This window comes from Chaetodon trifascialis, chromosome 10, assembly GCF_039877785.1.
Source record: "Chaetodon trifascialis isolate fChaTrf1 chromosome 10, fChaTrf1.hap1, whole genome shotgun sequence".
Classification (NCBI taxonomy): domain Eukaryota; kingdom Metazoa; phylum Chordata; class Actinopteri; order Chaetodontiformes; family Chaetodontidae; genus Chaetodon; species Chaetodon trifascialis.
The window spans coordinates 20,183,798-20,211,792 of record NC_092065.1 but is presented as its reverse complement, the minus strand read 5'-3'; the positions used below and the strand labels follow the sequence as shown (position 1 = coordinate 20,211,792).

Here is a 27,995-nt window from a genome sequence, read left to right as displayed (position 1 = left end):
GTAAGAGATAGGGTATAGTTCACCAAGCATACTTTATTGACTTAATTCATAAGGGCACAGAGGAATTACTTGAACGCTTTAAACACTGACTTCCAGTAAAGTCAGAGGCGTCATGAACGTTCAAACTCCAATTTTTTCACTTAATGTTGATGTGATCATTTTATATAATGAGTCAAACTATTCTTATGACGTCATAGATCATGTGATGAATCATGCCACCGTGCCCCTCCAGAGTTTTGGCTTGCACGACACCCCTGAATTAAGAAATGTTCTCATTACGTTGGGTTAAGTCACCTGTTTCCATTAATCTAACTTCTCCTTCAAAGACACGACACATTATCACAGTGAGAAAATAAAGTCACACAGGTGAAAATACACAGCAAAAACTACTTCCATGTCACCAGACTCACACACCGCCTGAACGCCACGTTACATATCAGTCGTTTCACACTCTTCAGCATTTGAAATTAGGCACAAAAAAGATGAATTCAACACACGCCTCTTGGCAGATGAACAGTCGATTGTTCTGCACTGAAACAGTTAATTCAGTTAGCGGTCACTGCTCTCTCATTGAAAATAAATAATCTGTATAGTTTGAGCACAGACTGAATGCTGACACTGGCTGTTTGTGGGGAAATGTTAAAACCTCACCTTATCTGTCATAAAGGAGATACATGATTCACCCTCCCTCAACCTGCCTCACACAGTCCTACATTTCCCCCCTGAGAATGTTAACATATTCCAATATGTCCATGAATATTAAGCCTATCTTAAATAAATAGAAAAGTATTATGGGGGACACCGGATCTTTGTCATTTTTTGGTGTAAAAAAGAAAAATCATATATTATGTCAGAAATGGAAAACTCTTATTTGCACAGATCACAAATCGCATTTCTCCGTTGCTCAGGCAGGAAGGAGGTGGACAGAGGAGGTTCTGCTGAGTCCTCAGGAGCTGTACTTACTGTTGTTTATCCTCTTGTCTTTTGACCTGGGACACAAAGCAAAGACAGCGAAAAAAATAATTAGGGACTCAACACGTTTCATTTCATTTAACCACCTGGCTTCCCCCCCACACTTTGTGAGAATGAGGCTAACCTGTGCCTCTCGCTGGAGCGCTGAATGTTGGTGTGCGTGTCGTACAGGAAGGTTTCACTGTTCAGCTCAGACTGCTTTTTCTTCAGCTGGCTGGAGGACGAGTAGAGCTCCTCCTCTGCTTTCTGAATGACAAGAGTCACATGATCACAACCCCAGAACAGTACCTCCAGACTGAAGTCAAACATCAGTAATATGTCAGTGAACGCTGATGTGTGCTGCGTGCGTTTGCTCACCCCTGCTTGCTGTACGCTGATGTAGACCAGCAGAGAGGCTAATTCTAAGTTTTCACTGTAGCCGTTTTTTAGAGGAACAGAGCGGTAACCTGTTGGAAAAAAAAAAAATCAATCCACTCTGTGTGCTCATAGTTAAGCCTGTTAATGATGCTACAATATAAACAGGTACACTGTAGACTAAACAACCAGCTTCAGCACATTTTGCCAGTGCCTCTACGTTGGGACACTACTCATGCTCCAGGTTTGCTGTGTGTCAGTCAGTTGAAATTTGTAATATAGACCATGCCAACATAATATCAAAACAATGGCATTAACACTAGCTTAAATGTGATCAAATGTTGATATGCTCATTAGGGCTGCAAACATCCATCCATCCATTTTCTATGCCGCTTATCCCTTTTGGGGTCGCGGGGGGGCCGGAGCCTATTTCGGCTGTCAACAGGCGAGAGGCAGGGTACACCCTGGACCGTTCGCCAGCCGATCGCAGGGCACATACACACACCATTCACACTCACACTCACACCTAGGGGCAATTTAGAGTCACCAATCAACCTAATGAGCGTGTTTTTGGTCTGTGGGAGGAAGCCGGAGTGCCCGGAGAGAACCCACGCATGCACGGGAAGAACATGCAAACTTCACACAGAAAGGCCCGACCCGAGAATCGAACCTGCGACCTTCTTGCTGTGAGGCACGTGCACTACCTGCTGCGCTACCGTGCAGCCCGGGCTGCAAAAATACAAATATTGTAAATTTAAAATATATAAATATATGATTGATTTATAAAAAACAAACAAACATACATTTGATTATGAAAGTTAATGTTTGTGTAAATTTGCATCAATTGAAATTTCATTGAAAATGAAATGTAGGTGAAGTTGAAACGAGTGCATAATTCAACAACATGGTCAAGGACATTATCTTATTTTGTAACGTGTAGGTATGTAGATCTTTGTAGACGTTTGTGTTGAAATAATACACAAGCAGTATGTCTCTCATTGTATTGGTTTTCCATCTTATGTACGTAATGTGCAAAAATAGACCGAATGATTCAAACCTATGTGGGTGTTTAATAGGAACAATCAAACATCATCACGCTCACTAACTTCACCTTTGATTAATACCATGTGCTCAGAGCAAAATCAAATTTCATGAGCAGCTTCTGCTTCTGAAACCAAACCAAAGCAAACAATTGGCCTCAGTTAAATGCACCTAAATGCATTGAAAATAGTCAAATTTCTACAGACAAAACAGTAAAGTCTTTTTATGCAGCTTTCAGGCATTTTGCTTCATCAATTTGTAAGAGAACTTCAGCGGCATTACAGGCAGACCTGATGTTCACTGATTATCTATTTCAAGCAAGTTTCTAAGGGCTGATTTTATACTGTTGTGAAACCAGTGGAAGATATTCAAATCAAATTCTAAACACTATTGTATTCTTTGGAAAATGGCTGCAGGTGGTATGTACAGAATGTCGTAGTTCACATTTCCTGAGTGAAAGTCACACCGTGTGTCAAATGAAGGAAGGAGCATTTGATATCAATGACTTCTCTCCACTCTTTACTGTATATGCAATCTGAATTGTTGCAAAAGAGAAGGTAAAACTGAGAAGGAAATATCATGCACAGAAATCCCGCCTCTAGGGAAAACAGTATGTGAAGTAACACTCTTGCTTTATAACGAGTACTACGTGAGCAGCTCTGGCACTCTGTGCTTCACAGCATGTGTTCCCACCTGAGCGGATGCCTTTTACAGGAAATGTGGCCTGAGCCAGGAAGTTGGGGTCTGAGAACATGTCCTCCTCATTGACCACAAAGCGCAGGAAGGTGAGTTCAGGCTCGTACACGTTGAAGACGACAGGCTCTGCGGGGGCTTTCCACACCGGATTCAGACCATTATCACCTGCGGCAGGCAGAACGACAGCACCGCTCACATGACCACAAAGAATCTCTCATTTCTCTCCCCCACTTCTTTCCATCCAGCAGGTTTACAGTTCACCCTCCCCACTTCTCCTTTGCTTACGGTAGACAATGGTCTTGAACTTCTCCTCTGCGTGGCCACACAGCTCGACCTCCACAAATGGACTGGCGATGCTGCGGCCGGGCTTAGGAAGGTGTCTGGCAGCAATCACCTGCAGAAGACAAATACAACTGCTGTCATGAACTTCTCGCCTCATCAACAAGCTAAATGGTATCATGCTCCTCCAACATGATGATGCAGTTTGACTGTCACAATATTCCACTTGGCCCTGAACCTGAATATAGTAACCTCATGAAGATGATGTTTGCATTAGCCAGTTATTATTAAATGTATGTGTGTGTGTGTGTGTGTGTGTGTGTGTGTGTGTGTGTGTGTGTGTGTGTGTGTGTGTGTGTGTGTGTGTTTGTGTGCAAACGTACCCTAACCACAATGCTGTATTTGACCTTCTTCTTGTCCTGCTGAGGGTCGTAGGTATCATTACGCATGACCTCCGGCTGCAGCACGTAACCTGTACGTCCGTTCAGACTGAAGAGGGTGCTGTTCAGCTGGGTGTATTTATCTGGGTGGACAAACAGACATTGTGAAAATCTGAGTGAAACACTCCTCATAAGAAGGGATGACGGAAGTAACTAATGGCCACTTTCTTTTGCTCATTTGACAGATTGGCATTGTTGTTGTGCTGCCATAGGCCTTATTCACTGAGAATGACATCTGACAGTAAGTAACGCACGGGTGTAAATAATAAAATGAATGATGGCTGAATCCAATTTAGTTGTTTTAATTTTACAGTCAAAATATGCACTCAAAAAAGACAATATTCCAGCTAAGCTGCTTACATGGCTAATGAAAACGAATATTACACTGATATTCCTGTTTACATGCAGCTGTACAAACTCCAATTAACGAACACATACTCCTTCTTTCACATGTTCAACCACCCTTTTGAAAAGGCCACTGCTGGGACATTTGCACTTATCTAAAACTTGCTGATGTCCAAGTCTTTCATAATTTTTCACACTGGTTGTGTTTCTCCATCAGAAATATGAGCCTCATCTTAAATTTGTGTATGCATCTTACCCCAGCCTTACAAACTGCTGGTGATATGGTTTGGCAACACACAGAGCTGACAATATACAAGCAAGAATATACTGTATACATGTCCAAAGATTGCTCCTAAAACCCCAATGATATCAGCGTATACAACATGTCTTCAATGGAAAATGTTACATAAGACCTAATCCAGAATATCCAAACAGAGCATGCTGTTTACATGTCCCATACCAATTTCAGCATTTTGTTATACTGGGAATAAAGTGGAATATTAGTGTGCACGTAAATGTAGTCACGTGTATAGTATTTCCCTAATAAGATTTGCACTGAAAGTGCCAAGGTCACGTATGGGGCCAGTGTGACCAATCTCTAACACTCCGAAATGGATGCATAGACAGGAGTGCAAGAATATTGTATGGACCCCCAACTTTTTCCTCAACAACCATCCTCTCTGGGAGTTCAGCCTGGATAAACCGCTGTACCTGCAGTCTGGAAGTTGAGAGCCACCATGTGACAGCCAGAAGCCCACAGCGGGTAAGGGTCGTAGTTGGAGGACTCCACACGCTGACCCTTTGGGTAGATGCGACTCAGAGCTTTGCGGTTGTACTGCAGGAAGTCTTTGGTGCGGCTCTTTCCCGGGATCTTGTTCTCCACAAAGGAGCGGATCTCTTTGTAGCTGTAGCTGTCTAGAGGCAGAGAAAAGAGCAGTGATTGGAGAGCTACAGGGTCAGCTGATTTCAGGTCGCATCAGTTGATACCGACAGACCAATAAACTGAACTGAAACTGAAAACTTGGTGCGTACATTGAATGTCTTTAGCTGTTTGGTTGTAGCTAGCTATCTTAGCATGTTGTTACTAATGGTGCTTCCTGAAGATGTTTCAGGCATCAGGTTTATTGCTCTCTAAAATGAAGCAGCTGAGGAAGATTGCTTGGTTTTATTGATTGGTTGGTCAAACATGCAGCCAGTGATGACGATGTACCAGGTAGCAGAACATCTCGTTAACTGGTTGACGTAAGATAGCATGTTGTTAGCTGATGAAGTTAGCAGGTGAGGGGGTTGTTTACGGATGCCGGGACACACTGTTGAGCTTTCTCTGAAACCATGTTGCTCTCTTTAGTGAGGACAAAGGTCCTTACTAAAGGTCAAATGACATGATTCATGCATGGAAGAGTTTCTCAAAGCAGAGGAGTTGCTCAGTAGTAGGTATCTGAAGGCTTGTGGAACAGTAAACAGTGATGGTGGCTCAACAGCAGATGTATGATGGCACAGCCTGACACCCGCTGCAGGGCCTAATGATTGGTTAAGATACATGGAAAAAAAAAAAAAAAACATTCAGAGTGTTTCCTTATTTCTGAAGGAGCTTCTGAACCATTTAGACTACACTAATGATATGGTAGAATCAACTGATTTATTTAAATAACTGCTAAATATGGAACAGCCATACTAGAACAACTGAGTCACCTGACAAAGACCGTTGTGGTGTTGTAGGTTATGTATAATTCAGTGCATTTCCAAATTTAGATCGCTGTAGCACAGGAAGCTGTCTAGTCTTCAGATCTTTCCCTTTGGTCACATCCTGCTTGTTGCAGAACTTGTTGTGGTGTAACAACAGTGAAGGCAGATCCTCACTGAATACGTTGAGGTGCCTCAGGTCAAAGCATTCAGTTTTTCCTCTGCATGTAGAAGGTGTAGCTGGGCGATGCATGACGGAGGAAATGAGTATATCAGTGTGCATTTACATGAAGTACTCGATTTCCATTTCCTATGAATGAATTTGTCCAGTACAGCACAACAGGACTCAAGCTTTCAAACTTCATATTATACATGAAATATTAACTGAAATTCTGCAATTGCACTCCTAACTTTCTCAGCTAAACAGGTTTTTCGTCACATGAATGGACTGCTTAAGTGAAAACACACGACAAAAAGCAGCCTGTCATTATAGTTTCACTGCAAAATCAAATGTACTGTTTTCTCACTGGTCGCCTGAACACAATGAATACAAGGTGCATAAAATGTTGTTCAGAGGTTTTTGCTATTGAAACTTGACTCAAACTAACCTATGTGGAAGCAAATCTAGAGTGTAGTATGTATTTATGAGTCTTATTCCATAACTGGGGGTCAGGAGATCTGTTGCTGAACTGCAAAGCTTAGCAAAGTTAACAAAGCAAAGTCCTAGCCTGCTCTAAATCACATTGAGAGTATAGACTGTTTGTGTTGGAGTATGTTTCCACTGTGTAGTTGTGGTAAAGTTTGTCTCTTCAGGCCTGAGTCGCACATCATGCTGCTTGTGGTCAAAGTTGTTCAGTAGGCGCATCTGTTTTTACCAAAGCGGTCTTTCTCCTTGCTGCGTGGCTGACAGTAGACCACCAGGTCCGACATCTCCATGGCAACCTCTGCCTTCTTCTCCACTTCCTCCTGCTGTCTGATCTGAGAGTGGACAGACAAACAGTCACTTCCTGTTCCTGTTGCACAGTCATGCTGACAGACCACCAGTGAAACACCTCATTGTGGTTATACAGTATGTAGTCTGTTTCAGTCCAACACTGTGCTTGAATGTGTGTGTGTGCGCATGTGTGTGTATGTATGTATGTATGTATGTGTGTTACAACATGGTTTGAGTTGGACTTTTCCACTACTACATATATCATGATATGCCATGAGATACTAACCTCTTGTTCCCTGTTGTACTGCTTGCTCATCTCTCTCTGGGTAATGTCCCAGGCCACCTGGTACCATTCAAACAGCTCCTCCAGAGATCCCGCAGACAGGTCAAACTGCAGACTGTCCTGCTCTATGTCTTGCAGGGTCAACACGTGGGGCTTCCCATTTTTACCATTCTTCACTAGAGTCAAGGAGGGATGAAAAGAGGCACAGTGAGGGAGAGGGTGAAGAGGGATGCACAACTTCCATTATTTTCAAATCTTCTCAAATATTGGACTCAGTCCCTTAACTTTTGCTGATCAAACCAGGAGAGGCCATTTGCATGATTATGGCATGTGCAACACTCATAAGGTAAGTACCAATATTTTTTAATGTGGGAATAAACTAAATGGCATTCACAGAAAGAATTCTCAGTCGGGATTGTTGGGATTAGCTCTCCAACACTAGATGTACAACATATAATTAGAATGATGCTTCATGTAACAAGCATGTTATTGGAAAGCTGTGGGAGGTTTGTGCTGTTTGTCCCAATACATGTTGTTGAGTTCCTGATTCCCTGAATCTCTGAATCAGGGGTAGTTAGTGCAACCCACATTGGCCACATTTATGGAAAATACACCTGGTTGAAATTTTCAGGAAAATTCCTTTAATGGTTTCCTTGGTCTACATCGCTACTGTGATCTGTGTAAAAAAGGAAAAATGTCCACCTTCCTCAACCAAAAAAAAAAAAATCTGAAATGCAATGAATCAGGTGTGTTGTGGGGTTTGTGACCACTTGTGGAGCAATGCTTTACTAACAAAAAGGGAAACTCATGAGTACATGCACAAGCACAGGGATGATGCAATTCACACCCCAGTGGTTTCATGCTATTCTACTGATTGACAGATTGTGGTAGTGGTATCAGGAAATGAAGCAATGTTCCAGCAAAAGGCAGGAAAGAAGATGTTTATTCTTCTTATGTAAAAGGGTCATGAACGGTGGAGGCTCTAAACGGCTTCTTTGTTAAATAAAATGGTCAGATTTTTCTGAAGTCGGTTTAGTTTACACCCAGCTGCAGTAATATTACTTTGATTACCTCGTAGTTGCTTTTTATATATTGCAAGCATTACTAATTTAACTACAAGGAAAAGCAACATGACTGTCATGAGCACAGTCAAAATGTATGTCTGCGGTCAACTTTAGGGATATGTGTATGTATGTGAATGTCAAACATGTTCAAACACTCACAGTTCTGGATGTTGCATTTGGAGATGTCCACAACACCCTTACATAGTTCACCGAGTGGGTTGTCTTCCATGTCCTGTTTTAATACACATCACAGACAGACACAGATTGTTCTCAGTCAGTCTCTATGCTGATGAACCTCCATTTCAACTGAGACCTAAACTCTATCCTTCACCTGGTCTTTGGTGTCAGGTTTGGTGTTGTTGGACACTTCCTCTACATAGTTAGCTGGGAAGAACAGCTGCACCTTTCCACCATGGTCCCCTTTCCACCTGTAGTGAGTAGAATATGGAGGGCAATGAACAGTCCCACCAAGGCTAGCCAAGTCTATGCAGATGAACATGCACGATACAGGAACATAGAGGGCCTAATCTCTGAAGTACGGCAAAGACTGTTTGTGGGGACTCACCATCCATTGTTCTCCTTTGATACATTGTGTATCAAAGCTCCTTTACTGAAGCTGAGCTCATCTGGCCTTACAGCTTGGTAGCTATATACAGCCCTAACTGTACTTTGAGGCTGAAGGAGACAAACACACACAGTCCTTAATGTATTTATCAATGAAAAGAGACAAGATAACAGCCAGCCAAAGCTGGCAGAATATAGTGGTGTATACACACCAGTGAGGGCTCAATCTCGTTGGGTTCCACATATGCCTTCATCTCATATAGAGAGGCACAGTCTTTCTCCTGCGAAACACAATCCACTGTTAGATACCAGCTAGTGCAGAGTTATTGGGGTTAGAAACATATATTGAACTGACACTGGCCTTAAATGTCCAATCGTGAGGCTTAAACAATGAGCAAAATAAAAGGTGACTTTAGGATGTATTGAAGACTACTTTGCAGGATAACACAACACAAAATGTATGAAATAGCTTCAGCTTTACAATATGTCTAGTGGATGTCTCAGTTTCTTCTATTACTCTATGCTGCGACAGTAACAGGATTTCCCTTCAGTGATTCTCAACGTTTTCTCTGGCCTTTGTCTCCTTCAGTGACTCACAGTGCTAAAGCGGTCCACCAGCTTGGGGGTAACTGGGTAACGTAGCTTGATCTTGCGATACAGCGGCTTCTTCCTGAAGTAGTTGACCAGCTCCACCAGGCTCTCAAACTCTGTTGTGGTACCCAGCAGGTACATATTGCCCTCCTTTTGGATCCGGCAGTGTTTTACCTTACCATCACCTCTGAAAGAGAGAGAACTTTATTTTAGAAGAAGAAAAAAACTGAGAAAAAAGGCAAGGCAAGGCAAATTTATTTGTATAGCACAATTCATACACTAGGCAATTCAAAGTGCTTTACAGAAGCATAAAAATATAATAACATCATACATTTCAAAGAAAGAAAGAGATTAGAAGAGAGTAGAAAACTGAAAATAAAATACAATTAAAGGAAAATTAAAAACAGAAGCGAATAAAAGACAATAATTTAGCATTTAGAATGATTAAAATGACTAAAACCACTGAGCAAATACATTTACTTTAAATAAAAGCTGTAGCAAATAATAATGTTTTCAACCCTGATTTAAATGAGCTGACACTTGGTGCAGACCTCAGGTGTGCAGGGAGAATGTTCCACAGGTGAGGAGCATAATAACTGAAAGCTGCTTCACTTTGTTTGGTTCTCATTCTGGGAACACGCAGTAGACCTGTCCCTGATGACCTGAGAGGCCTGGATACTTCATATGGAGTTAATAAATCTAGAATATATTTTGGTCCTAGACCATTTAATGCTTTGTAGACCAACAGTATGATTTCAAAGTCTATTCTTTGACTCACAGGAAGCCAATGTAGTGATCTGAGGGCTGGTGTGATATGGTCTATTTTTATGGTGTTTGTAAAAACTCGTGCAGCAGCATTTTGAATCAGCTGTAGTTGCCTAATTGATTTTTTGTTTAGGCCAGTAAAGACTCCATTGCAATAGTCCAACCTACTGAAGATGAATGCATGAACAAGTTTTTCCATGTCATCTTTGGACAGACATCCCTTGATTCTGGTTATATTTTTCAGGTGGTAGTAGGCTGATTTGGTAATCAGCATTAAATGGTTGTTAAAATTCAGGTCTGAATCAATAATTACACCAAGATTTCTGGCTTTATCTGTTGTTGTCAGTGATATGGAGTTAAGTTGAATACTGATCTTTGACCTTTCATTTTTGGGGCCAAAAACAATCACTTCTGTCTTATCTGCATTAAGCTGAAGAAAATTCTGGCACATCCACTCATTGATTTGATGAATACACTCACTCAGTGAAAGTAAGGGACTGTAGTCATGTGATGACACAGAAATATAAAGTTGTGTATCATCTGTGTAAGTATGATAAGAAATATTATGACGCTCCATAATCTGAGCTAGGGGCAACATGTAGATATTGAAAAGAAGTGGTCCGAGAATGGACCCTTGTGGCACCCCACACATCATCTTTTTTCGTTCAGACACATGCTCACCAATTGACACAATCTTGTAAATAGAATTTGAACCAGTGTAGTACAGTGCCAGTAAGTCCCACCCACTTTTCCAGTCTGTCAAGAAGTATGTCCTGATCAACTGTATCAAAGGCAGCACTGAGATCTAATAATACTAAGACTGAGGTTTTGGAAGCATCATTATTCAGATGTATGTCATTTAAAACTTTGATAAGTACAGTCTCAGTGCTGTGGTGTGGAAGAAATCCAGACTGAAATGCATTAAAAAGATTGTTCTGCATCATGAAAGCATGCATTTGTTGAAAAACAACCCTTTCAATAGTTTTTCCTAGAAAGGGAAGATTTGATATTGGCCTGTAGTTATTATTACCAGATTAGTCTTTTTTAGGAGAGGTTTTAATACTGCAGTTTTCAAGGCCTGGGGAAACTGAACAGACTGAAGAGAATTATTTATTATCTGCAACACATCTGGAGCTATGCAATTAACGTGCTGAGATAGGCCAAAATGATCCAGGATGTTTATAAGTTGTTTAGCACATCCATCTTTGAGATTATCAACATGAATGTTGAAGTCACCCACTAACACAACACAGTCAAAATCAATACAAACAACAGACAGTAGATTGGCAAACTCATCAGAAAACTTTGCATTGTATTTTGGGGGCTTGTAGATGGTTACAAAGACTGATCGACAGGGACACTTTGATTGAATGGCAATATATTCAAAAGATTCAAACTGACTGTAAGAGACTCTCTTGCATTGAATGCTAACATTAAACAAAATGGCAACTCCACCTCCTCTCTTATGCATTCTTATTTCACTTATGAAACTGAAATTCAGAGGGGCTGACTCATTGAGAACTGCTGTGCTGTTACCTTGTCCTAACCAAGTTTCAGTTAAAAACATAAAATCAAGCTTGTGCTTGATGATAAAGTAATTGATTAAGAATGATTTGCCTGCCAAAGACCTAATATTTAAAAGAGCTAACTTGAATGTGCTAAAAAGTCCAACATCCCCATGTTTTAGAACATACTGTGGCTGACATGGAATACATGTTAAAATCAATGATGTGATGTTTCTGGAGAGATGGACCGATCTTCTCCTCCTACCTATTGAGACATGAATCAATGAAGCTTCCGGCACAATGGGCCCTGGCTTTCCCTTGGAAAAGTCAGGCATAACATTTGCCTTAAAAGCTGGACCCAGAACACATCAGTTACCAACACAAATAGGTGGCTGTGCTGGGCTCTTACTAGGGGACTGGAGTAGGTTCAGATCAAGCCGTGGAGGGGGTGGAGGTGGTGCCCGTCGGCGCTGTGGTGGTGGAGGGGGACAGGGTGGTTGTAGGGGGCGGGGTGGAATTTGGGGGGACAGGATCCCAGATGGGATCCTGTGAAAGAAGTGAATTCATTAAATGTCACTGCACCTGAATGTGATGGCGAAGGAGTCTAGTTCTCCTTCTCTCTGTCGGATGAGGAAAGCTCCATCTCTGGGAATCCTCAGCAGGTAATCCTCTGCTTCACCTCTGCTCAGGTTACTGTAGAACCACCTGCACAGCACACACACACACAGGGCGTGCGTGGGCGAAGATGATTATCAAAAATACTGCATATATACAGCAGTACTCATACAAGTACATTGAGTTTGGTGGTGGAATGTGTCAGCAGGCTGTTTTTCTTTCCGTGCCACCGAAGCACATTTAAATGGAAAAATGAAGTGAAGAACGAGAGAAGGGAAAGAGTTACTATGCTTCTGTGTGTGTGTGAGAGTGAAAGTGAAAAACAGAAGGCACGTACAGTATGAGTGGTTCATAGGCAGAGAGGTTAAGCTGCACCAAACCACTATGACGATGTCAGCATGAAAATCATCGCACCTTCACATTCATCGCTTTACATATACATACTGCACAGAAGGATTACTTGAAGTGCTCAAACCTGATTGTATGAACAATGGGTTGTAATGTACTCGATGCCAGCACGCTAACAGTTACATATACACCCTAACATGTTTGAATGAGTCAGATGTGGGGATCGATATCTAATCTTTGTGTGTCAAGAAACACATACATGACATGTGTAGCCTAGCTTAGCACAAAAACTGGAAGCAGGTGAGAACACAGTGAAACCTGAACTCCCAGGTGATGTTCTAAAAGTACGAAAACCTCATTCAAATCCCCACATACATTTGTATAATAATGAACATAATATATATAAATACATAAATAAATCAAGGCTTGGAACAGAGCCATGTTTCAGCATTTTGTCTTATGGCTCACTCAATGTGTTTAGTTAAGGATCACATTTCTTTTTCTACAAACTAGCTAATATAGTTTTATTTTATTTTTATTTATTTATTTATTTTTTTTAACATTTTTGCTTTTGGCTGCCTTTAATTGATTTTACACATCAAAGTCCGTTTACAGTTCTTGGGGAGTCATGAAATAATAATTTTAACACTTTCTGTCAAGATGCTTGCGGATGCAGTGTTTTGTTGTAGTTCCAAGTATGAAAAATATGGAAAGATAAACAAGTGTTCTGACATGACTGCCTGCCTTCACCTCAGCTTAAAGTTTAGAGGAGCTGCTAAAAATCACTGGCCATAGCAAATCACTGATTAAAACCTGGCAATGTGGAAAGACGTCCAGCAGTAAGAGTGAGGCTGCATGTTATCTGTACATCAGCAGGTTTTTTATGCTGCCAGGAGGCTTCCTCCATTATATGGATAATATTGTTTATTCTGCTCCAACATCATGGCCACACAAGGTTCAAATTTAAATATATAAAACATGAGACTACATGCAAGTCACATGCACGATTACTGCATATGTGAAGAAAGTTGTATGAAGCCTTTGGTGGCTCCAGGGTGAGTGCTTTGATGAAAAATGATATCAAGGTATCATCTTTAATCGCTATCTTACATATAATGATTTTTAGCATGAATATCCATCTCCCTGTGATGTATCATGTTGGTTCATATACAGTATGACAAACCCTTCTTTTAGATGTGGGTTGGGCTGTGGCACGGCATCGCTGAGGCGCAGTTCAAAGTCTTGGCAGCGCAGCGGGTTTTCTCTGTAGTGCTGGATCAGAGAGTACACACTGGGAAAGTGCAGGTTTGGCGTCAGGAAGAAGTAAGTGTGTGACCCCTCTGAACCCGAGCGAATACGACAGTGCTGGACCCTCCCACCGCGCCTGAAATACATGCAGAGGACGTGTTTATCGATAAGGACAGTTGCTTAAAAAATACTGCACAATTTATGAAAGCAATAAAAGCAAAAGTATTCAAAAATTTACACTTTCTACATTTCAGCTCCTGCGCTCGGGGTGGTTTTCTCTTCACTGGCTATGTTTTGGATATATTTGGGAATCAATCAAATTTTGGAGAAAAAATAATAAATCTATATTATACTATGACACTGCTCTGCCACAGCTTCATTGGTCACAGCCTTTGGAAGAACAGGGGCCACATATCATATGCTACCGTCCTCAATTTTTTTGGTTGAGCTAACCACAAAATGAAGAACTTGGATGTGGTACCAGAAGGACAGGGTGAAGTCTGTGACATGGGTATCACTCTTTCGGGCCAAGAAGGTGCCATCTCTTCCCCCGGTCTCTGCACAGTAGTCATGGATCAGACGCTCCGCCATCAGCCTGCCCTCCTTCACGCGACCGTGAAACCACGACTCTGAACAGTGTAGGTCCTGGTACTAAGAAAGATGAGACCAACACTCATGTTAACATGCACACACAAGCGCACTTCTTTTAGAACACACACTCTTTTACCTTTACATACAGTAAGTAATGTGAGCGTTTATTTATATGTACACATGCTACAGTATATGCAAACCAGATTTTTTTTTGAATATTTTAACACCTGCTTTGTTCACATCCATGGTTGCTGTGTGGTACTCTTCTTCTTCTCTGCCTTTGGTTGATGTTTTGTACATTACCAGCACCAGCTGATTGATTTTTCCATTGAAAACAATGCAATAAAAACTTGCTGGTAAACTTGCCCCCCTCTCTCTTTTACCTTCCTGGGATCTTCTTCCTCCTGCTCGTACTCCTCTGCATAGTACAGCTTGTCATCAGAGATCACACAGTAGTGCTTGTTCCATTGCTGAGAAAGGGAAATGAAAATTTACATGTTAACCTCACATGCAAACAAGCTGCTCGCACAGGGAGCTTTTCAGAGCAGGATGCCATAGTTTAAATTCTGAAATGACTCCCTGAAGCTTAAATATAATTTTTTTCCCTAGAAAAAAAAAAAAAAAAAACGGCAATGATGCACATATCTATAGGAATTGTAGGCTGATGATTATCCTCTACGGGTTTTAATGAAGTGCATAAAAATGGACAGTATATTGTCTGATCACGATGAACACTGATACACCATCACTGCTCGGGGGGATGAGGCTTCATGACAGTAGTTTTTTTTTTCCTTCCAGTTCAGTAAAAGTCTCAGCAGGAAGGTGACACAAGCACAAACAGTGGTCATGCTCGACACCAAACCGCACCGCACAGCATAGCTATCACTGACACACCTCCTCTCCCACGTTTACACAGAGGTACCGAAACACAAAGCAGATGCAGGCCACGGACAGACCTTCGCTAGGCTCAACCATAATGATTTTAGAGTGGATTTAAACAGCAATGTAACAACGACACACAGACTCTTATTATACCAAGTCGAGTCTGGATGTATTTGTAACATATTATCAATATTATTTCTACTATCTCCACAGCCTCTTATTCAGTCTCTGTGTGAATATACTGCATGTATTTTACCTTGCTGTAAATCACTTTTTGCTGTGGTAATAACCAAATCTTCCCTGCAGGCATTACCTTTTCATCTTATGTCATATTCACATATTACTCCACTCATGGTTTTGGTCATGTTTCTGATGATTGGTTTGTAATTTCGACATCTTTCATGTGAACATACTCACAGGAAGATAAAGTGATAACTAAGTTAGTTGATAACTAGCTTGATCACAAAGCAGTTGAACTTGTCAGTCTTATATCATCAAACACGGGTTAACACAGGTTCTTGGAGCTCAAGGTCCATTTGACCCCTCTTCCAGTACCTGGTCCACAGGGTCCCAGATCTCAAGGTCTCCCTGTTTCAGCCCCTTCCTGAAGTCTTTACTGATCCCTGCTCCCTCCACACTGAGCTTCTTGTGCTGCACAAGGACAACAAGGAGAGCACAGTCATGCCCATTAGTAACAACAACACAACAGAGAAAACCTTTTCTGTTGATTTGCCAATTCCACTGATACAGCAATATGTCTACACACACACACTCAAACACACACGCTCAGTACCTTGAGTATGATCTTGCCTTTCAGCTGTGTAGGTGAAGGTAGCTGCTCAGCCATCTGCTCCACAGGTTCAGTCAGCAGTTTGTCTCCAAACACCTCTCTGAAGATACGAGCCATCTGACGCTGCTGCTCCAAAGGGCAGTGCTCCTCTATGGACAGGATCACTGGGAACCTGAGAGCAAGAGGCACGGTTTGAGCAACACGACCCAAAAAAAAAGGAAAAAAAAAGAAAACAAGGAGCCTAAAGTGGCTAATTAGCTTTCAGTCAAAAACATTTTACAAAATGCCAGGAAACAAAAAAAAAAAAAAAAAAAATCATTGAGGATTCAGTTTGTAATGGTTAACTTTATCAAACTGAGACAAAAAACAACACATTGATGTCTTTGAATGACTGCAAGTAGATACAGCAGGGTGGGCAAAAAATTTACATAAAAACCCTGAATAAAAATGAATGATGCTGAACAAACTGAATACAAGTATTTAGAGCTGCAATGATGAGTCAATTAATCAGTTAGTTAGAGGAAAATTAATCATTATTATTATTTTGATCATCAATTTTTTTAATTTTAATTTTTTTTCAATTTCCAATTTCATTTCTGGCATTTTCAAACAAATTCTTAAACAATTATTCAACAAATAATGATAATAAACATAATCATTAGTTGCAGCCCTGTAACAAAATAAATCATGAAACTAACCCTTGTGTTTTTCTCCACTTTCAACAAACCAGTTTACTTTATTTAACCAGTGATAATGACATTCAGACCTGGACACTGCCCAGTATGACCACAGCCCTCTGTCTTTATCTACTGGTAACCAGGGCAGCTGGCCAGTTGTGAGTGAAAGAACATAACACTGAGTATGTGTGTGAGTGTGTGTGTGAAAAATCACACACTTACAGTAGTGACAGTGTTTTTTATGACTCTTACTCTGATGTGACAAAAGCGTGATCATTAATGGCTTTGACCACATCCTCAAACTTGATCTTGGTCGTCCTGGTCCAGCCGTGGTAGATGATCGGCTCCCCGGGTCCTTCCCAGCAGTCCACTGGACAGATTCAGCAGCACCATGCAAAAGAAGATAGAAAACAAAGCATTATTTATCTATCTGCCATCTCTACTGACCTTTTTGATTTGTGCTGGGTAAAACAGCCCAAAATGAGACCATTGCTGTTAATGTAACTGTTAGATGTGACATAAAAAACATGCATGATCTAAGTGTAGCACAGTGGGGATGTTATATACTAACATTCAACACAGCGGCATCCCAGGCGCAGGCAGCGTACATAAGCCTCTGTGGACGACTCGCTGCGAAGCTGATCACCTGTCAGGTAGCTGTTGAAGAACACAGGAAACATGCTGAATTATTTCGTCGTGTTGTTGCCCTGCTGTGGATGTTTTTTGGTCCTGTTCATTCATGTTAATAAATAATTGACAAATGGTTCATAAATTATTTTTAAGCCATTACTAAGAACAACTGTTGGGTTGCCAGTTCACAAAAAAACACTTCTGCCTGGACCTAACTTCCTAATCTACATCTATTCTAAAAGTGGAAACTTTAGCTAAATAATGGCAACATTGTATTGAAATGATCAGTCGTAAAGTTTAAACTATAACTCACTATACAGCAGATTGGAAATTGAATAGTGACCAGTCAGTACATGATGAGTACAATCCACTCTGATTGACTCCATATAACATGTACAGCTGGGTTATTACTTGTGTAGTGTGCGTGGAGTCATACTAACGTGTTGTGTGAGGAGCTGATCCAGTAGTGGGACAGAGGGTTGTTCATGTCCAGGTTGCTGATCTCTGAGAACTTCTCGTCCCACACAGAGTTCTCCTTGGAGAACAGGAAACTGAGGAACTAGAAGAGGACAAAGGCTTCAGATTGAACAGTAAGTTAACACAGTCCTGCATTACCGGTGGGATTCATCTTACTAAGGACAACACACAGCAAAGCTTTCAGTATTATTTCTGAAGCCAAACCTAATTTTCATCATACTTTAACACGTCATTCTCGCCTCAGCTGTTGAACTACCTCCCTACAAATAACTATTTAGTCATTTCCTGTCAAACACAGCTCAGAGGAGAGGCTCAAAATGACTGATGTGATGATGAAGTGTGTCACAGTCTGTTACGTCTTTGCATCTCCTACCTCCTTCACAGACAACACATGCAGGCACAGAGCAGAATACCTCACTGACGGTGAACTCGGGATCATTGGTTTTTCTCATGGTGTCGTCAATAAATGTGGTCATCAGTTCTCTGACCTGGTTCAGATCACTTGCCCAGGGCTCCTGAGGGATGAACGAGCACAGAGGAGAGGAAATGAATTAACAATCTGTGGGACTATTAAATAATCAATAATTATGAGTACAGTAATAGGATAGAATTGTTTTGCTTCTGAATTAATGGTGTCAGTCTTCAAAAGAGTAAATTAATGTTTCCTTTAAACTGGCAGAAGTCTGTCTTCTAAAATCACACACAGCATTCAGCCTATTCAACTACTATCTATGAATAAAACCAAGCATTCAAATGGAGGTGGGATGTAGTTTGTGGATGAGTTATTTGGAATTTGAACTGATGACAAAAGGTTAATATGTTACATAGGCCAATATGTAAAGAATATTTTGAGAAATATGATGTTAAGGAAACATAATTTTAAAATATGATAATGACATGTAATTTATTTAAGACGTAGAAGTTTGAGCCTCGCCGCCGGCCACAGCTTTGGAGGTTGGAGTTTGGAGGCTTGGAGTACCTTATGCTGACATTCCTTCCTAACTTTAATCCTAATTATTGCATCACTAAAACAATGTCTTAATTTTATTGACTAAGAATATTGCCTATATTCCACTGTCACTTGGTTTTAAAGTTTAAGAAAAATAAAAAATATAAGATAACACAGTGCAATATAATTTAATTTTGTTATATTGTTTGCATTCAAAAATTACATGGTTTGAATTATTTCAGTGTGATTTATTTTGTTAAAGGGCTCATACAAGCACATATTTTCACTATCAGTTAGCCTTATTGGCTTATTTTACCTTTTGCTGGTAGATGAGGAAGCGCTGGAAGTCATGGAGCAGAACTGCTGAAGCATCTGGTTTATCTGTGTTACTGCGTAATGGAAGATGGCAGACACTCAGTGAAACCACGCTGACAAACTGTTTTAACAAGCTGAGCTTCATTCAGATCAGGGTTTGTTAAGATGAGGTAAAGATGAGAGAAACATGAGCTCACCCCAGAATAAATGCACACGATTCCCTTTTGAACTCATCAAGGATCTGAGTTTAAAAAACGATATGAATGAAAATGCTGGAAAAACACATGTACATTAATACACACAGTATATATTTACTTCAATGTGATCAAGTTAGCCTCACCTCATTCTGTTCAAACATTATATGGTTGTACAATTTATGGAACTGCTCAAAATCAAGGCGGTCTTTCTTTGCTCCCACTTCCTGCGAAAGCAGAACGTAAAGGCACTGATTGAGATTACAATCAATTAAAGACACACAGCAGTGATCAGGCTACGGCATGAACAGAAGAAGAGTACCAGGAATTTGTCTTTGAGAACACGGGAGCTGGGGGCCTTGTAGTTGAGCAGAGGGAGCAGAGCCTTCAGCTCCTTCATGGAGAGGCTGGGAAGGACACACAAAGTCAGTGCGCATCAAGTGCGTTCAGCACAGCTTCAAGGTGGACACCCAAGAAGAGTAATGGCGTTGTTAATGGCCAGAAAAGTGTTTTTGAACAACATTATGATGTCACAGTGAAGTTGACCTTTGACCTTTTGGATAGAAAATGTCACTTCCTCATTTTATCCTATGAGACATTTGCGTAAAATGTCATAATTAGAGTGAATTCTTGAGTTATGGCCACCAAATTCCAATCAATTCAGTCCACGTGAAAGCTTGTGCCAGATGTAATGAAAACAGAGATACTGCATTCATCCAGAAACATAACGGTCACAGCTCATGTTAAATATAAAAAAAGATTAAAAAGTATGAGCAGGTCATATCATACGAGTCATAGATCATATATATACAAATATATAATTACAGTACCTGTTTGTTTTGGTTTGATTGACAGAATACATCTGCTTCCTCAGCCAACTGGAGGGAAAATAACACAGACAGCTCAATGATTGGATGAGTCTTTATCATTAATAACTGTGTGAGTGTGTGTGTGTGAGTGTGAGTGTGTGTTTACCTCTCTATAAGAACCGGCGTTGGAGCTGCCAGTGTCTCTTGCCTCAGCAATTCCAGTCCTATCAGCCACTTTTGTGCCTCTTCCACAGAATCAGCTGGACAATGAGCAACACAGTTACTGTCACTGTTCTGAGCAGACATTTATCACTGTGGGACGACGAGCAGCAGATCTGCTCTTAGAGCATAATGGACATCAGATCTGCTGTTTTGGAAACACTTGGCCTTTGAGTTCTCTTTGTTCATGTGAGGAGACTAGTTTGACATTTCAACGCACTTCCTGGTGCACTAAACAGGAGATGTGAATACAAACTATACTGCACCAAAGCAGAAAGTAAAAAAAGCATCCAGAACAGGCTAATTCACCGCAAAATGGTGAGAAACTGCTTCATCAATGTGCACAATTTTTGCCATTTGTTAGCTTTCAGTTAAAATGAAATAAATAACTTGTGCATTCATACTGTTTCTACTGTCAAATACCTGCTCTACCTCTGGTCTGATCCAAATCTAACTTTATTGGTTTGCTCAGTGCTTCACTGTGTTTCACAGAGTTGTTTAGGTGAGAGTGCTTTATACAGAGCTGGAGTTAGCGTAGCTGAGCATAAAGACTGGAGGCTTCTCTATTCAAAGTGTACGTAAAACATGTAAATCAACATGTCCAAAGCTAACTGATTAACACATTGCATCTTGTTTGTTTAACCTGTGCATGAAAAGAAATGTAAAAAAAAATGCAGTTTTAGGTTTTAGGTGGAGTTATGACCTACACCTGACTTGTAGTTTACACAGAATACTACAAATACACTTTTCATGAGAGGTAATTCCAAAAATTGTATCTGCTTTGAACTCAAGGGTAGAAACACATAAATGAAGGCCTCACCTCCCAGGCTGAGGGTGTTGAGAACAAACAGTGAGCCGTAGAAAATTGTGAAGCAGGTATTTTCATCGTGTTTGTCCTTGCCATCTTTAAAGCGCTCAAAGTCCTTGGAGTTCCTCCCTGGACGGACCTCTCTGATCTCAAACAGGTCCACTGAAACACAGCATGCATTTTTTTGGTGGTTATTATTTTTGAAGGAGACAATTAGGTGCGTGTAAGTCGTCGCCTCTGGGGAAGACATCAGTTCGTCTAGAGTCAGAATCATCTTGGCACTTTAACAGTTGTAACATGGTTCTGATTCAGTTTCCCACATTTTCAGATCACTACTACAGTTAGTGTTCTTTAGGGCATGGATACTAACAAGAGAAATGAAAGAGCTCTCTGTTCTCTCTGTAATCAGTGATCAATAAGATAAATGTTAGGATTAAGTGGAATGGAACGGTGGCCTGGAATGTAAGAGGGATGAATCAAAGCTTTCACTGAGTGAGCACAGCCCCAAACACACCCCTCTCGAAGCCTGATATCTTCTTCATGGAACAATATAAAATCAATTTAGCTCTTAAAATGTAGCTAATAAAAACCAAACATTTAGATCAAGTATGTAGCAGCCAGTGGAGGCACTGCATCTTGTAGCACTTGCAGAAGTTCAACATTCAGCCATGGTGGTTTCCACGCAGAGGACACAAAACTGCTGAATGTATACAACTTTGCTATTCTGCACTGTTAATTATTAATAAAAATTTTTGCATTTTTTGACTCAATACTAATGCGTGTGCATTGTCTGTGCATGTCTTTGTGTAGATGCATGATGCAGTACAAACAAAACTGGGGCCCATATGTAAAAACAACAAAAAACCTCCACAGTGGACCTTAAAAGGACTGTAAATGGGTTCAGTCAGATAAAGATTTTTGCATATCATGTAAAATGTGCTGCATGAAATAGCATCCTCTAGCTAACAAAAGCTCAACCAATTTTGCAAAAACTTACCAGCCCTGGAGTTTTAATGCTGAAGAGATATTGTCACTGTGTTTTGAAAAGTACTACATACTCACAGACACCATCAGTCTTGTCTGCGGTACGTGTCCATGCCACCTGCCGCGTCTCCATGATGACCTGCACGGTGAGCCGCTCCGCCTTCTGCCGAAACACCGTCATGACAACGCCCATCTCCATGTCCCGTTTGATCAGAATCTTCTTGTACTCTGTCATCTCGCCCTGCTGCCCCCAAGAAGCCATCTCTGCAGCTGAGACAGGACAGGAGAGCCACAGAGACATTCATTCACGACAACGACTGTCACCACTGCCGACCGTGTAAAAGGCTCAGATTATGAAGTATTACTGAGTAACTACACAGAGATGTTTTATCCCTCTCAAATGCCAAAAGATTTGAGACATTGGAAGCTTTAAATAGCTGTCTTAAAGATCATAAAGGTCAGTTAACTCGTCACAGGTACTACTCATCCTATGAAAATAGTTGTATAATGTCTTCTGTGGCTCTGGAGGAGTTTTGTCAAGTCTGAGAAAATAGCCCTAGTGATGTCATCAGGGTCATTATGGGGCCAGCAATTCTACATCTTCATGGTGCCCCTTAAATCAACTGGTCATTCATCCGCGCATGAAAAATGAATCAAATTTGTTTTTGTGCCCTCCGAACTTCCTGATCAGGTTTTGCTTGACAATAGTTAGCAAAATTAAATAAAAAACCTCTCGTCTTTTTCTGTGTTGCTTACAGTGCTAATGTACAACATACCAACAGGTTTTTAAAGGGATAAACTTCACAAACTGGGTCTGCAGGGTTATACGGTTCCAGGCCCAACGCTGAGCATGAGAGGAACATATTATTTAGCAAGCGCTAATCCATTTCCCATGTACTCATGTTACTGGTTGTTAAAAAAACTGCTTAAGGCTTTTGGTATCTTAAAGTAACACATCTAGCAGCCCAAGAAACCATCTTCCTGTGACACATCTATGAGTCTTGCAATGGCCTTAAAACGTAAACAAGCTTCCCCTTGCAGCACTTTCAATCAAACTGAACTTTAGATGTGAAAGAGTCACAGAAACCGGAGATTAGTGTAGAATGATCTCAGTAAGAGTTATCTTTGTTTGGGCTTCACACCACAGGGCAACGCCGAAAGGGAAGCACCTTATTTCATCATCGTTTCATCATTATTGTTGAATGACACGGCACTCAGTGTCATGCTCTTCAACACTCTTCATGGCAGGCTGAAAATGTATCGCTGAAACATCTCTTTGTCTTGTTTCTCATTTTACACCAGTATGTGGCCGCACATTTAGCTCGCTAGAAATACTGTTTTTAAAATAGATTAGACTTATTTATTTAAATATTTCAATATTTAAACCTCAATTCTCTGTTTTAGTACATCATGGTGAAGACATGGGTGGTGAAGACGTTCTTCAGGAGACTAAACAACATTTATGCCTTTTGATGTAATCTATGAACCGCTGCCTGCCCACCTGTGCACTCTGCTGCGTTTAGATGCGAGCTGTCTGTAGGATTTTGCAATGTCATGAGCAAAGTATAGACCAATCCATTTACTCAACTGACTTGACTTGAACTGTCATTGTCACTCACCAAAGGAACTGGGTCAGTTCAGTCAAGATGGCAGAATTACTTTGTTTTCTCCAAAACAGGGCAATTGTAATTTCCTATAAGAGTTTGGGTCCCACGTACTGTCCATCCACATTCCTTCATCACATTGTGTTCTCATCTTCCTTTGGTCTGACTTTACACTTTATTTTTTGTCTCTAAAATGTCCAACACCTATGAAAAATGACCATTATAATTTCTCACTTTTTTTTTTTTGATCAACCTCCTGATTAATCGACCAATTGTTTCATTTCTGCCCAACATATTCTGGTTTTGGCAGAGGGGAGAAAGCTAACAGCTGATTCCTCAAAATTACAATAGCAATTAGGTAGTCCACATACAGTACCTACAACTGGTGTTGCACTTGAACTACTTGTGAAACACCGTCACAGGCAAAGTGACATAGTGGTGTATTTAGTAGCAGCAAGTCAGGAAAGTACAATATATGTAAGAGTAATATGATCAGCTAGAACAGTATAAATTAAAATATTGTATGATAACAGAGACAGAGCGAGTTCGTATTTATTAGTGATTACATTTCACAATTATGTATTCTTTTGTTAATAAGATTCAAATGGATATTATTTACTTCCATATCTGGAATGTTCATCTCCATCAACCAATCAAGTTGCAGTTTACATCCATGATCATTTTATCTTCTGAGGCATTTGTGTGAAAGTCAGACATAATTAGTGTACAAATTCTTCAGCACCAAAATCTGATGAGTTCATCCTTCAGTGAAAGTTTTTTGAAGACATTCCCTGAAGGCGCTCAGATATATAGTCATCACGTAGATATATAGTCATATATAGATATCACGTTCATCAGAGTGGGACATGTTTCTGTGTGTCCTCTCCAGCTGTGGGCCATTAGGCACAGCAGTATTAATATCAGATGCAAATATTAGAGCTCAGATACATATCTTATGGTGACCCTGCTCTCTTTCTGCCTCAGTTCATTTTATTATTATCAGTCTCTTTGTTTCAACACAGTCACTTCTCTACAGTATGTTAATCATTAATTTTATATCGTACATAATGTGTCAGTATATTGCTTCATTATTTTGAGGTGTGTAAGACAGTTGTGGATTTTAATGAGGACGGGGTGGTTTTGATTTGAGTCCAGTAAAACTGAACTGAACACTGTCTTTAGCAAGCAAAGCTACAGCTTTTAGCTATAGCAAAAAACGGTTTAATAAAGGAGCAGTTGCAGAGAGTTCCCCAACATCTTACCAGCAAATGTGTCAGTAAGTTAACAATAATCTGGCCTCTCCTGGTACAGTGCATTTTAGTGGCTCCAACACACTAGGAAAATGTAGTGCAGTGATAGAGCAAGATAAAATAGTTAATTAGAAATAGTGTAAAATAGTGTAGCCTTGTGGACCTGAGTGGAGTGCTGATGGGTGTTCAACCCGGTACACTACAACACCTAATATTTAACTTGCAAATGACCAGAGATATCAAAACAAAACAGTGCCACAGAGAGCGTTCTGTGGAGTTAAATTTTAAATATCTACTGTGGAGGGCAGAGAGAGGAGAATTAAGGCGGAACACAATAATAAAAAATAAATCATTTGGCACCAGGATCCCATTCTTCATATCGAGTTGTGATGGAAAAGAAACGCATTCTTCAGGTCCATAAAGCATTTCAGAAAAAATGCTTTGATGCTTTGATTGAGAACGTCTATTGTCTGCCTTCTACACTAATGCATTCACTAAAAAAAACCCTGAAACTAACAAGAGTTCTTCGGTGTTCTGAAGTGAAATCAATTATTAACTGACATGATGACACAACTCTTTTTCCCTGCTGAAGGGATTGTCCCCATTGGGATCGCTGCAGTCTAAATTAGACTGACAAATTTCTGCATCCTGATGCAGCAGCGATACATAATACAAAACACAAAACTGCATTAACTGTGTGAGATAAAATACCAAATGTGACAGAGGCAGAACAATCCTGACTGGTCTAAGGCCAGAAGAAAAACTTTTTTTTTTTTACATTTTTGTGGGCTAAACTTGGTTTAACCACAGTTCACTGACTGTAACGCCACCACAATGTCTTTTTTTCCTCTTTTTAAAGTCCAAAGTAGTCCATGTGTTTCACACAGGTTTTAAATATGCAAATGCCTTATTAATATTCTCAAATCCAAACACTTGTAACCAGTTCACTACATGATTTTAATGAAACTTTAAGCAACATGAATCATTTTACAAGTGATTAACAGTGAGTAAAAAAATTAAATTTGAAGGTGGAGGAAAGAATTTGCCCTCCAAGGCAAAAAGAGAGCAGGGATGCATGCTAACTATCATCCTATGAACACAGCCTGCACACCCAAATCCATCACAAGCACAACCTTCAGACACAATGTGCCCCAACTCTTTTTCGCATGGCGGAAGGGTCGTTTAAAAACCAACAGCAGTTTTCTTGCAACTCTACTTCTGAAGCTTTTCATCCTCTTTGAGCTCATTGTTTTTCTATCTACAACACATTGACTCTCAGGGCTCTCATCAGCATACTTTCCAGCGGCAGGCAGCTGTTTTCAGCTAAAGTACGACCTGCCCTGCACCAAACCGCAGAGTGGAAAAAAAACACTGAGCAGCCAGAGAGTCTGATACTGTTCTCAGAAGTTGGTAAAGACCAAAAATAGCTAAACGGAGAGTAAATAAAGGACAAATATTCAACAGGTGGCCAGAAACAACGCTCCAAATGAATGCTGCTACTGAGGTCATATTCATCTCGCTAAGGCTAAGGCTAGGCAAGCTCTACTCAATGACACAAGTTGAAATTAATTATCTACAAATTTCTAAGTCTACATTTAAAAACACACAGACGCATGTCATGGCTGGGCTATGAGGTAAATAATGTGGCTCCAGACAACCACGGCAGACCACTTTGAGCGGCCTCCACAAGAGTGTCAGCCAGAACAAATGAGCCAATAAACCTGAAACTCTTGAGGATGTGTGACCAATTTCTGTTGTTTGTCAGTGACACGAAATCGTGCAGAAAAGCTGACTGTTAATTTTTAGCTCATTGTTTGGACATTCAGTCCCTTGTTCTGCTGGTGATAGCGAACAGCTCTGCAGACTATCTTATCACACAGAGGCTCTCCATGCAGAGCTGCTTATCAGCCTTTTTAAAACAGCTGTTGAAGGCACAGTCCTCCAATGGATCAATCGAGATAATATGCAGCGAAACCTACACTCCTTCTCTATCAACAGACAGAAAACTGTCTCAAAAGCATTCAAAAGCAAATCAAACTACAGCCTCCAGACGGTTGAATCAACACCCCTCTTCAAGAGTTTTGACAAAAAAAACTGCACATCTCTTCATAAATACAGGATTTACTGCAGGACTGTTGTTAGACTGTGTGTGCACCAGTGGATTTTTACTAAAAATAAGGCAGCGTGGTTGAAATGGACCCAGCAGGAGGTCTCTCTGGCTTCCTGCTCAAACCCTAAAAACAGAGATATAAAAAAAAATAAATAAAAAAAAACCCTCTTTGACACAAGGATGCGCGCGCCAGCTTCAACCTCGAGTCACCGCACTGCATTTGATCACGCTTTCAATTTCGATGAACCTATTTTTTCCCCCCAATCTAAATAAGCTTTCGTAAGGCTCCAGCCCCCGTCCATCGCCCGGCTGTAGCCTGTGAGAGTGAACGCAACGTCGGGGTGAGCGCGTCCAGCCGCCTCCGGTCTGCGCGTGTGTGCCTCCAGCCGCTGGATCAGCGCTGACAGGGCAGAGGAGCTCGCTCGCTCACACACACACACACACACACACACACACACACACACACACACACACACACACACACACACACACACACATCATCTGCAGCCCAGCAGATACGCTGCCTTCAACAAGCGGATTTCCCCCTCGGACTATACGGTGCCACACCAGCGGCGCTTTAACGCCATCTCAAAGAGATCTCCACAGAAAGGAAAAGACTCACCTTTCCAGTGAAATCGGTCGTGCTCAGCTCTGCAAAGTTGCCGCTTGTTTTCTATCTCATCATGATTTGAAAGTTATGAAATGAAGCTGGAGAGGATGTAGAGTGTTGACAAAAAAGGCCAGCCGCAAAACGGTCACTTCCTCTATCTGTGTGTACAAGGAAGTAAAAGTTAACTTGCATTATAGCCAGAGCCTACATTACTTGGGCCCATTAAAAAAAAAAAATGCCGGAAGCAAGGACGGTATCTATGCAAAGTGCGCTGAGCAAGAGGCGGGTGAGCTCTGCCAGGATGAAGACTTATTTTACTCCAAAGAAACGTTTTGGACCCAGCAGCGTGGTTTCTTTGCGTGTTAATGT

At 40.8% G+C, this 27,995-nt stretch overlaps 1 protein-coding gene across 2 annotated transcripts; it reads right to left on the bottom strand.

The window, feature by feature from the left end:
• Positions 1–15: 15 nt before the first annotated feature.
• Positions 16–27,993, bottom strand: LOC139338053 (1-phosphatidylinositol 4,5-bisphosphate phosphodiesterase gamma-2-like). 2 transcript variants are annotated; one of them, XM_070972950.1, is made up of 33 exons: positions 27,639–27,993; positions 22,131–22,322; positions 21,081–21,230; positions 20,208–20,301; positions 20,063–20,110; positions 19,555–19,639; positions 19,379–19,459; positions 19,236–19,279; positions 19,040–19,112; positions 18,188–18,289; positions 17,738–17,856; positions 17,239–17,324; positions 16,920–17,037; positions 15,994–16,162; positions 15,756–15,851; positions 14,702–14,788; positions 14,209–14,378; positions 13,663–13,863; positions 12,099–12,221; positions 9,253–9,433; positions 8,868–8,936; positions 8,657–8,766; positions 8,423–8,519; positions 8,251–8,323; positions 7,031–7,203; positions 6,686–6,788; positions 4,839–5,042; positions 3,726–3,865; positions 3,349–3,457; positions 3,061–3,228; positions 1,330–1,418; positions 1,097–1,218; positions 16–989 (listed from the first exon to the last, which is right to left on the bottom strand). In XM_070972950.1, exons 2-33 carry the CDS (start codon positions 22,312–22,314, stop codon positions 947–949), a joined length of 3,711 nt encoding a protein of 1,236 aa, XP_070829051.1. In that variant the 5' UTR covers positions 22,315–22,322; positions 27,639–27,993; the 3' UTR covers positions 16–946. The 2 variants fall into 2 exon arrangements, with proteins under 2 accessions (XP_070829051.1, XP_070829052.1); XM_070972951.1 differs by having other exon boundaries at positions 17–989; positions 14,218–14,378; positions 27,639–27,703.
• Between the last annotated feature and the right edge of the window lie 2 nt (positions 27,994–27,995).

What these genes read in the sequence shown, in the direction of transcription:
- LOC139338053 (XM_070972950.1), bottom strand. Translation starts at nt 22,314, where the DNA reads ATGGCTTCTTGGGGGCAGCAGGGCGAGATGACAGAGTACAAGAAGATT. An exon ending in CACGCTTTTGTCACATCAGA is followed by an intron (nt 16,163 to 16,919) that starts GTAAGAGTCATA and finishes TCTTGCTCTCAG; the next exon opens with GTTCCCAGTGATCCTGTCCA. An exon ending in AGGAAGAAGATCCCAGGAAG is followed by an intron (nt 14,379 to 14,701) that starts GTAAAAGAGAGA and finishes CATCTTTCTTAG; the next exon opens with TACCAGGACCTACACTGTTC.